The sequence below is a fragment of the Bubalus bubalis genome, chromosome 4, assembly GCF_019923935.1.
Source record: "Bubalus bubalis isolate 160015118507 breed Murrah chromosome 4, NDDB_SH_1, whole genome shotgun sequence".
Classification (NCBI taxonomy): Eukaryota; Metazoa; Chordata; class Mammalia; order Artiodactyla; family Bovidae; genus Bubalus; species Bubalus bubalis.
Window position 1 is genome coordinate 76,086,757 of NC_059160.1, and position 12,097 is coordinate 76,098,853.

The following is a 12,097-nucleotide window of genomic DNA, read 5'->3' on the forward strand; positions in this document are numbered from 1 at the left end:
CCCTTCTCCAGCAGATCTTCCCAACCCAGGAATCCAACTGGGGTCTCCTGCCTTGCAGGTGGATTCATTACCAACTGAGCTATCAAGGAAGCACTTCAAAAAGTAGGAAACACTCTATTTTGAAAGAGGCAAATATATGAATAGATAAAACATGTTTAATATGATTATAGGCTCCAACATTTAAAAATCAATCAGCAGAGAAACAGACAGCCAAGCAGGGCTGAGAAGAAACCATCAGTGAGGCAGAATATAAAGCAGGAGAAGCTGAGGAAGAAAAAGTTTTCAGAAGTAGCAAGTGGTTCAGGTGTCAAATGCTGCTGAGAGATCAAGTAGATGAGCAGAAATCAGGTGATCACTAGCATTGGCCCCAAGGCATCCTGGGAGGAGTCCTGTTGGAGCCGTTTTCAGCTGAGTGAGGACAGCAGTCAAATTCAGAAGAGATGAAAAGAGAAAGGGAGGTGAGGACATGGAGTGGGTAAATATAGATATCTCATCCCAGAAGTGTTGTTATAAAAGGGAGTCGAAAATGTTGTAGGTGGTTGCAGGGGTTAATAGTTAGCCACCTGTTGTTCTGGCTAAGTGGTGAGAAAATCGCCATGGGAAAAGAATAAAAGCAAAATATAGCAATACAGCATAACCCAAACAAAAGTACATCAGGTTGATTAGTTGGGGTTATCATGCCCTGGTAAGCTGAGGAAAAACACAGTGTGGACCTTGGAACGCCAGGTCAGCGCAGGTTCAGATCGCTGCTTGTGCACACACCAAGATGTTTTCCCAAGATGTTTTCCATATGCAGGTCTATGCCCTCCAGCTAGATGAAACCCCTTGTAAAAGAAAATAACAAAGATAGTTTAAAGTAATCAATAAAATGGGAGACATGACCGGGGACACAGGAGGCTGACTTCATCGTCGCACAACAGATGCTTTCTGTTGCCAAGACACTAAATAAAAATGATGTGGCTCCGAAGAACAGGGCTCTTGATCTAAGAGGTCTTGAGTTCCCTGGTCCCATCTTTAAAACTTTAATATTGACTCTAGTTTATTTTTTCCCAAACTGTGCATCGACCACTTTTGATCCCTTCCTGCTGCACTGGCCGCAGCAGTTAGAGGGCTGTGTAGAGCCTATGAGTTCTTTGTAAAATGAATTATGTTCCCAGGGCAGCTCATGCAGTGCTGGGGATAATCCAGCAGAGGGAGAAATCGGGATGCAGGAAACCCTCAGCCTAAACTGGAGTCGTGAGAGGGCTGTGATAGACTGCATTTGGAGACTGCCATTTGAGGAGCAGAAGCCCTTCATCCCAGTGATAAGGGGAAAGAAGGGAGGGCGGGCCCAGGGAAAGATGTTAGCTCTGCTATGCTGGCCAGGAGGGGAGGAGTTTGTATGAGGTTGCTTCTGTTCTGTCAGTGTAATATCATCTGACAGATGACTTAAGACTGTAAGGCGGACTGTAAGGTCATCTGCAGAGAGCAGAGTATGGAAGGCCAGGGGTTGGTGTGTGTGCTGGGACTTTGAAAAGAGGGAAGTAAATAGTGACAGTCATTTTGGAGAGTGAGGACACCAACACAGAAGGATTTCAGAGAAGTGACTATGATGACCAGGTAGACGTGAGGGCCCATTTGAGATTTGTATTGATGAATTTTAAGTGAGGGGAAATCCTTGGTGGGTCCATGGTTAGGACTCCGTGCTTTCACTCTTTAGAGTAAGAAGTCAAGCCCTCTTGGGGAACTAAGGTCCCTGAAGCTGTATGGCACAGCCAAAAAAGATTAAACATTTAAAACATTAAGTGAGCTATCAGCAGGCTTATGGATTTCTCTAGCAATATCCACCCGTTTCAATACAGGTGAGAATGTAGGAAATACTAAGTGTCAGATCATTATTTCCCAATACATACGTATTTCTTCAGAGACATTAAATGGCTCTAAACAAAGGAAGACAAAGTATGAATTGCAAAGGTTTTAATGAAAATGTTTTTCTTTTACAACATGCATAGTTTCACATCTATTGAATAGCAATTAATTCAATGCTTGCAAGCTCATCTGCTTCTGAATTTAGTCATAATGCATGAATTTAAGCTAATAAAACTAAGGAAAATCAACAGCTCATCTAATTCTTATTTATATTCTTTCAGGATCAGGAGGATGCCTAAATGAGTTCTTTACAAAGGCTAAAATAGGTTGATGTATGTACTTTCAGTTTATTTTTAAAGCTGTGTAAATGCAACATTCTACTAAAACATTTAAACCAAAGGTCACACTTAGGAAAACAAAATTCTTGACGGGCTATTTCCATTTTTAGCCATTTGACATTCTACTCTTTTTGACTGAACAGATGAGAGTTTACATGCCTACTCAGGTGGGGCTATGCCTAAGATCAATTTGCTTAGAGTTAATCTTTTGTTATATTTTGTTGAATATTAGGGAGTACTTTTACCATTCAAGATTAAGTCTGGGTTATCTCTTTGAGGAACTAAATGTGCCAGAGATACATTTGATAATGAAGATTTTAGACAAATATTCACCAGCATTAGTTCTGTTAGCAAGCTGAAAAATTTTGTAGGCCTAATATCAAACAATCAACACGTGAGGTAAACATCAAACCTCTTAGAAGAAAGACCATATGCTCCTGCTTTGGAAAAAACATTATTTGTTTGAAAGAGTGGTAGTATAACCTTTTACTCAACGATTACTTCTTTAATACGAAAAAGAGACAAAATGAGCTGAAGACGAAAACTCCACAGTTACACTCCGCAACCCTTAACATAACTCGTGAGGTCTCGGTTTCGACACTTGTTTTTCCATGCCACCCTGTAGAAAAAGATAAAACAAATGATAATAAGATTAAAACATATCTTCATTGTGTTATACATACTTCAAATCCTTTGTGAGAACAAAATAGTTAATCAGTCCATGAAATACAAGCTACAGACAGATCCAAGTATTGCTTATTAATTAACTGGAGACATGTATAGCAAGGCCTTCACATCTCCCCAAGGCTTCAGTAGAGCACACAATGCTGAACACAGATGTTGAGTCTTGTGTAGTCCACAACACAACTGCAAAGTGTATTCCATATTTACTTACTTTCAAAAATAATTTCAAGATATGACAAGGAATTGGTAGAGTGTGGAAAAACTTAAAAATTCTAGAAGTCCTTAGAATAAATTGAGGTGATAGTAGACTGTTACTATGTAATACACTGTTTAGCATAAATCTTAATATTTAGATTTTCCATTTTCAATTCCCTTGGTCTTAGAGAATCTTCCCACACTTTGCTCATAACAGTAAGATAAAACCTCTCCCTACCCTCTCACACACACCTTTTTTTGGCCACACACACCACATGGCCTGTGGTATCTCAGTTTCCCAACCAGGTACCAGACCCCCTCCTGTGTTGAAAGCATAGACTCTTAACCACTAGTGAAGACCCCACATCTCTCCTTTAATGCTTAACCCATACCTTGCTCTGTGAAGGGAACTTACCTAGTGTTGAAGGTCCATTATACTTGAAACACAAACAAACTCAGAAAAAGAAATCAGATTTGTGGTTACCAATTGTGGGTATTGTGGGTGGGGTGCAATGGCACCCCACTCCAGTACTTTTGCCTGGAAAATCCCATGGATGGAGGAGCCTGGTAGGCTGTAGTCCATGGGGTCGCTAAGAGTCGGATACGACTGAATGACTTCTCTTTCACTTTTCACTTTCATGCATTGGAGAAGGAAATGGCAACCCACTCCAGTGTTCTTGCCTGGAGAATCCCAGGGACAGGGGAGCCTGGTGGGCTGCTGTCTATGGGTTCACGCAGAGTCGGACATGACTGAAGTGACTTAGCAGCAGCAGCAGCAGCAGTGGGTGGGGTGAGGGGTGGGAAATTGGATGAAAGCATTGGAAAGTACTACAAACCTCCAATTATAAGATAAGTAAACACTGGAGATGTGATGTACAACATGATGAATAGAATTAACACTGCTGTGCTCACATATGAAAATAGATTAGAGAGTAAATCACAAGATTTTTCATCACAAATTTTTTTCTTCTGTTTCTTTAAGTTTTTAATTTATTTTTAAATGAAGGATAATTGCTTAACAGTATTGCATTGTATTTCTTTAAATTTGCATCCATTGAGATCATGGATGGTCACTAAACTTACTGTGATAATCATTTCATGATGTACTAAGTCATTATGCTGTACACCTTAAATTTATGAAGTACTGTGTGTCAATTACATCTTAACAACACTGTATGGAAAACAAAAACAAAGAAATAACATACCATGCTGTAATGCCTTGCTGACTGACAATCTTCTTTGCACATGCTACAGCTTGAGTGATGTCATCTTTCAGCAAAGCTGAAAAAGGGGTGGTGGGAAATGAGGACAATGTTCACAGAAATTCACGTAAATTTTAGGTTCAGCCAGCTTTATTCTCTTAGGCTGAGGAAAGAACAAATACAATTATTTTTTTAAGAGTCCCTGTATCTATGAATATTGGGAGAAAACTCTCTCTCTCCATTCTATCCCCTTTGGCATGAAATAAAGCATTCTGTTTTTCATTTGCCAATGTCATTTGGAAGCTCTGAAGCTATTAACTAATATGATAGAAGGTTCTCTTTTCACTGGACACTTTGAAAACAAAACAAAAACAAACAAGCAGAAACCAATCTAGCAGTTTTTTGCTCAGCAGTTCTACTAGTGAAAATTCATTCCAAAACAAGAAAAGTAATAAGTGATGTACCCAAGATGTGTGTATCAATACAAGAGTTGGATTAATAAATGTTAGGATATTTAGTGAAATTCTATTCATCCAGAAAAATTAATAAGATTGATATTTGTTGAGAAAAATGATATTGTGCAATAACAAGCAAATTGTAAAGTAGTAAATAGAGTACAATTTCATTTTTGTTGAAGCCTATTGCTTGCATGTTTGTATGTGGGTACAAATGTGGATTATATAGCTTTACAGTCATGTACGTGAGTGATGTGTATTCTGAAAGAAGATGTGGAGACCACAAGTTACCGTGGTCATAAGTCTCTGGGTAGTAGAACTTTTATTCAATGACCACAGATTATTGTATAATACAAATAATTTTTAAACTAAACTAAGTGTATATAAAAGATATGTCCAGAAATGAATCTTCTTTAATAGGAATTTTAATATTAAAATTTAAACAATATCAAATTGGCAATACTTCTCCAATATTTTATGCAATAAATATTGCGTGGCACACGTGCGTGTGTGACTCTCTGAGACCCCATGGACTGTAGCCCCCCTAGGCTTCTCTGTTTATGTTGATTTCCTAGGCAAGAATGCTGGAGTGTGTTGCCATACCCTCCTTCAGAGGATCTTCCCAACCAGGGATTGAACCTGCATCTCACATCTGCTGATTGTCAGGAGGGTCCTTTACTACTAGCCCCACCTGGGAAGCCCTAAATATTGCATATATTATCTCAGTTTTAAAAGGAACTCAATAGAATAGGTGCTTCACCCCAATTAAAAACAAATGCATATATTAACTTGTTAGAATGACAGTGATTAAATAGGAAGTGCATGTTTGAGATATGCAAACTAAAGAATTTAGGAATGAAATGTGAAATGTTTCTAATTCACTTTAAAATCACTCAGCCAAAAACCCCTACTGTATAATATATACATAAAAGAAGTAAATATGACAAAATTTTTAAAAAGACCACACAACCAAATTATCCCTAAACCTCTCCCAACCAGGTAAATTAGTAGGAATGGCATTGCTCTTTACAAAGCATCAACATGTCCAGTTACAATGCAGTGATAGATCATTCCAACTCTTGTATGTTAGCAAACAGCAACCTTCTGTGATACCAGCTTTTTGATTTCTGACTTAAGGAATTATGAGGTAGATGATAAAGCCGTTTCTAGAAGTTAAGATGGAGCTTTTCTGGGTCCCTCATGAACTCTTCAAGACCTTTTCATTTGTACTAAGTCTCTCCTCTTATAGGTACCACCAAATGGGGCCTGTGCCATCACTCAACAGTGTCTTGTCTTACCACTGCAGGATACGCCACAGCCGTTAACTGCATTTGGGGTTTTGCCATCATTACACCACCATTTGCTGTTGATCTGAAATATCCCATAATCAGTGCTTTTGCTTTTAGGATTATAGTTTGTAGCTTGTGTGTTATAACTGCTTTCTCCTTCAGCCAAACACATCCCTGAAAAAAAAATGTATTTTTAGTATTAAACAGCAACATCATATGACTTATATTTCATAGCACAATTCTATTTTACTAATGATTTATTTTAGAAGCATAAAGATATATTTCACTTGTAAATATTTTAACATTTGATGTTAGGGGCCCTTAGGAGAATTCTTTTGTTAGCAAATCATTTGCTAATACTAATGAAACAAGATAACACGTTGTAAAAAATATTGAAATAGCTGTGTCTTCCATCGCTCCCATCCCCCAGGTAAGATTGAGCCTAGAATAGAAAAATGAACAGAGTGATTAAATGGGTTTGGTCACTGGCAGCAGATGCATATGCTAATATAAAAATATTTGTACTAGCAAAAATAGGGATTTACTAGGAGAAACAAAATTTCTTATGATACCTAAACGTGAATTTGGATATCAAATTAGAATCCAGACAATAAGAATCACAGGATAGGAAAGACTATGTCATCCATCCATCCATCTAGCCATTTGCTCATGTATTAAAAAATAGTTATGGAGCGGAAATGTCTGAATTCACTCTGAAAAATACAATGGACTGAAATACAAAGGAACTTTTCCTTAGGGCACATCTTGAATTCTGTGGAAGAAAATGACAAATAATTTATGAACTAGAGGCAGAATAATAGAATGCTATTTCATGCTACATTTCAGGGATCCTTATGTAGATATTGATTGAAGAGAAACAGGTTCCTACAGTCCCTTTTCTAAGAGTTCAATGTAATTTTTTAAAAAGCTTGGCTGTTAAAAACCCAGCATCATGGTAGGGGGATTAAAAAGGACAAAAATACTGCCTTACTCTTGCTTGCTGAACCCAAATTGCAAGCTGGAAATGGCTGAGGGCTGAAATATATCTTGTAGTCACCCTACAAGTGCCAGCTGGCAAGTTTAGTGGCACTAGAGGAGTACAGCAAGACCTGGCATGCTTAGAATGGTATAGAATTTGACCCTCCCATGCCTCAATCCTTCCCTGGGTACATCTGATTCTGAGCTGATGTGTTTGAGCCAATGTAAATGTACAAACCCTTCAAGGAAAAAAAAAAAAAGCCATTCATTCAAAGTCCCTTTCTTATTCTTCTTCCTCAGTTAGTATCTGTTCCACAGCTGGCTGACTATTTGGAAGGATGAAGAATAGTTAACTTACAGTTTGCCAGGCTGACTCCCTTGTAGCCAGCCAATCCAAGTTTCTTCAGAGTTCTGGCAAGCTCACACCTCTCAAATTTCTTGCCCTGGACAGCAACAGAAAGGAGCAGAAGCCCCAGAATAAGGAGAGCCTTCATGTTGACAGAAGCCAAATGTCCAAGTTGACCAGGTGAGCTGGACTTGCTATTTAACATCTTTTCACTTCCCCCTTTTCTGACCAGTTTGGGAGCTCCACCCTTGGAGACATGTGGAAAGCAGGGAATGTTTATTGCTGCATTTAAGCTAAAAGTTTTGATGTCCTAAGAGTTAATTGCAAGAAAATCATGAAATGATATTGCTTGAAGACATTGCTCAGAAAGTACTGGCATTAGCTCTATTGCCCAAAGAGGAACTTCCTCCTATTTGATTATGAATGTGAGCAACTAGAAAGGAAAAAACCATGAATGAACATATTATACAATGGAAAATGTGCTCCCATCTTTGATTAACATTCATTTGCATTAAGTTTTTTATGTGCTTTCATTATGTTGTCTTCATCTTTTTCACTTAAAAGTATTTTATGTACACTTTCCACAAAGAATGTGACACTCTGCCTGTTGTTCTGATAGGTATATAGCAAAGCACCACGTTGATCACAGAATCCTATGCTGACTCTTTTGGTTGTTTCTCAGTTCTTAATTTGTAAATCAATATTTTACTGTTTTAAGTAAGCCTCATGTGAACATTGCTAAGTCCTTTCTGACAATGTCTTACTTCACTTTCTCATGTTAGAACATAAAGAGTCATTGTAAAGCAAGAAAACAGTATAGTAAAACCTACAAAAGAATAGCAGAACTATGCCACCCAAAATCTTTCCGTTTGGCACAAGGATTGTTTTGAGCTGAAGGCAGTTGAGAAGAAGCAGATTTAAGAAAAGTCCTCTTCCTCCCTCTATTTTCCTGAAAGTAAAACATAAATGTGTGCAGAAATTAATCATTTAAAACACTAGACACTTATCAGCCCAAGACAGCACCTGAGGACTCTGCAAGACAGCCTTTACTGACTAGCTATTATCTTCCATTATTCTCTAATGTATTTACTGTCCCACAATTTGCCACTCTTGGAAGCCTAGTACTCTGTTCCTCTGTCTTTTTGCTCACTTAAAAATATACTGTTCTTTGGTTAAGATAATCTGTAAGTCCAAATGCTGGCTTCCTCCTTGAGTTAGTCATCCCTGCATTTCTTACAAGTATACATGAGATGTATATGTTAATATACTTGTTTCCTTTTCTCTGGTTAATCTATCTTTGGTTACAGAGCCGCAGCGAAAAGCTGAAAAGGGTAAAAGGAAACACATATCTCTTCCTGCACAGTTTCTAGTGATGAGGATGGGACAGCGAAATGCTAGAACGCTCCACTCTCCCTGGAGACTGCAGTTGAGATATGGGATAACCGACAACAGACCAGCAGAAGATAAGAGGTCTTACCATGTCAGTCTCGCAAATCTCTGTCTATACAGCATAGTCAGGAGAGAAGAATAAAGATTTCTCTTTGTCCCTTTCCAAATTCACAGCGGCAGGAGTAAAACATTTGTGAAAATGGATATTGAATCATGACTCTTGTGAATTTGATTTTGGTAATCAACACCTATGGTGACTGATTCTTGGCCTCCCAGATAGAGTCATGTTTTCCTTTATCATAAGGATGAAAAACTATAAGATGAGACTCTCCATTTGTTTTGTTTTATGTATTGAGAGCTTGGCTTTATAACCAGTGAGAATGTGCCCTCTGGTTTCTGCCCCTTATGGGGTCCAGGTTTCTGTCACACTTGCATCCACAGCCAGCTAGAAGCCTAAGACATGAAGTGAGAGGCAGCATTCTCTGTCCAAACATGCTGGCTCTCAGGGAAGTGTGTCTTAATAAAGTGTGCAAATTCATAAGGGACCTTTTTGGTCTCTACCTTCGTTGCCTGGTTTTGAGGGGAAAATTCACACAGCATTGTCACTAGTCTGGTAACCCAGGTTAGGAGGTCAGTGATTTAAGATGTCTCACTTTGTGGGAGATAGAGGTTTATTTGTCACCTGAGACAAGGAAGGTCTTTGCTTCTTAGGCTTTCTCTGCAGAGGCTCTGCATCTTGAGAAGGCAACATTTCTTAGAGAACACCACTGGTGTCCCTGGGTAAACCCTAATGTTGGTTTTAAGCCATAAAAATACTCACTGGCTGGAGTCAGAACTGAAATAGATACATTGAAGATTTGGACTTGTACACCTAAAAGATTTTTTACATTTTATTTGTTTGTTCACTTGTTTATGTATGGCTGCTCTGGGTCTTCCTTGCTGTATGCAGGCTTTCTCTAGGTGCTGCTAGCGGGGGCTATCTCTAGTTGTAGTGGGTGAACTCGTTGCAGGGGCTACTCTTGTTACTGCGCATGGGCTCCATCCAGGTTCCCAGGTTCCATAGTTGCAGAGCGTGGGCTCAGTAGTTGTGGCGCCTGGGCTTAGTTGCCCCACGGCATGTGGAATCCTCCAGATCAGAGATCAAACCCATGTCCCCTGCATTGGCAGGGTTCTTAATTACTTTACCACCAGGGGGTCTCTAAAAGGATTTTTTTTTTAATTAATTTATTCTATTGCTGGCTGTCCTGGGTCTTCATTGCTGCGCGAGCTTTTCTCTAGTCGTGCAGAGAAAGTGCTACTCTCTAGTGTGTGGGCTTCTCATTCTCACTGTGGTGGCTTCTCTTGTTTTGTACCACAGGCTCTAGGGCACATGGGCTTCAGTAGTTGGGATTCATGGGCTCAGTAATTCAGGTCCTAGGCTCAAGAACAGAGGCTCAGACGTCGTGGTGCACAGGCTTAGTTGCTCTGGAGCATATGGGATCTTCCTGGATCAGGGATCATAACCATGTCCTGTGCATTGGAAGGTGGATTCTTTACCACTGAATCATTAGGGGAGCCTGCTAAAAGGATTTTTAAGAGAGCTCTATTCCCTGGTGGCTCAGACAGTAAAGCGTCTGCCCGTGTTGCAGAAGACCTGGGTTTGATCTCTGGGTCGGGAAGATGCCCTGGAGAAGGAAATGGCAACCCACTCCAGTACTCTTGCCTAGAAAATTCCATGGATGGAGGAGCCTGGTGGTCTACAGTCCATGGGGTCGGAAAGAGTCGGACACGACTAGGCCACTTCACTTAATCTTAAACAAATGTCCTCTTGGTACCTATAAGAAGATCACATTAAAGAAAGAAAGACAAAGGAAGAAGAAAAGAAACAAGAGAGAAGTATATACAGAATACCTTGGCTGTATATACACAAAACACTTCCTTAACATGTTTTGGAGGGGAAATTCAGAGAACCAAATGTCAAGAACTGCAGATGGCACTCAGGTTGGTGTGAAACTTATGGAAATATTGATAGTGAGGAAATGGTTTTGACGAAGGTCAAGAAAATGCACAAAAAGGCTTGATAGACTGTCCCCTCCTCTGTAAGCTGACCCCACCAGGTCCAGACCTTCCCGTATTTGGGGCAGGTACTACAGAAAAAAAATTATTGAACTATCTTATCCAACCATTAAAGAAAAGAAAAACATTACGGTAGGCAAATATGCCTCTGAGTTCCTTTTTCGAAATTCTTTCTTAGTCCCTTGGAAATATTGACCTTACCATGTCTTTGAAATGTAAGCATCCAAAAAGACAAATGTTGGCTAAAGCAAACATGGAACTGGGGAAAAAAAAAAAACGAGAAACACAATTTTTTAAAAAAAACAAATTGCTATTTGATATTTCTGTAAGCTCCGTTTCTTCAGATTTTGTCCATGGCCTCCATAAGATTGTCTATTAAAGAGAAGTAAAAAATTTTTCCACAAATATTGGTAAAATGCTTTAGCCATCTGAATTGGGTATACTTAACTTGTTCCATCTTGCAAGAAACACCATTTAGATACAGCATTCTTTTATAATAGTTATCAGAAATAACTCTTCTACTTTTATTTTAAACTTATAAACCATAGAAGTTTATTTCTCACAGCTCTGGGGGCTGGGAAGTCCAAGATCAAGGCACCAGCACATTGGATTCTTCTGCAAGTCCCCTTTCTGGTTCATCACCAGTGCTTTCTTGCTGCTCTTCACAAGGTGGAAGGGTCTCTGTGGGGTGTGTTTTATGAGCCCACTAATCCCATTCATGAAGGCTGCACCCTCATCACCTGAGAACCGCTCAAAGGCCCCATCTCCTAATATATCATCTTTGGGGCCTTAGGATGTCAACATCTGAATTTAGGGATAACACAAACAGAATATAACTACTCTTATAAAACTATTCTTTTGTAAGTTCATCTCAAGGTGTAGTTGGGATGTTTTGGAATTTTAAATCCCTTAAAAGGTGTTAGCTTCCTGCCCTAGCAGTTCGCTACCAGTTAATAATTGTTTAAATGAATATTCTTATGATGCAAAATTAGTTCTCAAGAAGTTTCAGTGTTCTGGGACTCTATCAGGTGATCTTAATCAGGAGTTCTGGGTTATTGAAAAAAGGGGGAATCTATTTACAGGTCTTCCTTGATTTATGGTGAGGTTACATTCTGATAAGCCTATTGTAAGTTAGACATATAGTAAGTAAAAAAAATGTATACTATACACCTAACCTACCAAACATCATAGTTCTGCTCAGCATACCTTAAATTTTTCCGGGACAGATATATTAGCCTACAGTCCAACAAAATCATCTGACGCAAAGCCTATTTTAAAATAAAGTGTTGAATATCTCATGTAATATACTGAATACACT

At 39.1% G+C, this 12,097-nt stretch overlaps 1 protein-coding gene and 1 long non-coding RNA gene across 4 annotated transcripts in view; one reads left to right on the forward strand and one right to left on the reverse strand.

Moving 5' to 3' along the window:
• The first annotated feature begins 383 nt into the window (after positions 1 to 383).
• The window catches only part of LOC112584574, a 50,032-nt gene continuing 38,318 nt past the window's right edge, over positions 384 to 12,097 (forward strand). For 2 of the 3 annotated variants that reach the window (XR_006640956.1, XR_006640958.1), the window contains exons 1-2: positions 384 to 458; positions 7,290 to 7,515. This is a non-coding gene — a long non-coding RNA (uncharacterized LOC112584574). The remainder of the gene's footprint in view (positions 459 to 7,289; positions 7,516 to 12,097) is intronic. The other variant, XR_006550545.2, reaches the window with a different exon arrangement.
• LOC112584572 (lysozyme C, tracheal isozyme) lies at positions 1,942 to 7,570 on the reverse strand. The gene is made up of 4 exons (XM_025283946.3): positions 7,348 to 7,570; positions 6,021 to 6,185; positions 4,271 to 4,346; positions 1,942 to 2,805 (listed from the first exon to the last, which is right to left on the reverse strand). Exons 1-4 carry the CDS (start codon positions 7,538 to 7,540, stop codon positions 2,739 to 2,741), a joined length of 501 nt encoding a protein of 166 aa, XP_025139731.2. The 5' UTR covers positions 7,541 to 7,570; the 3' UTR covers positions 1,942 to 2,738.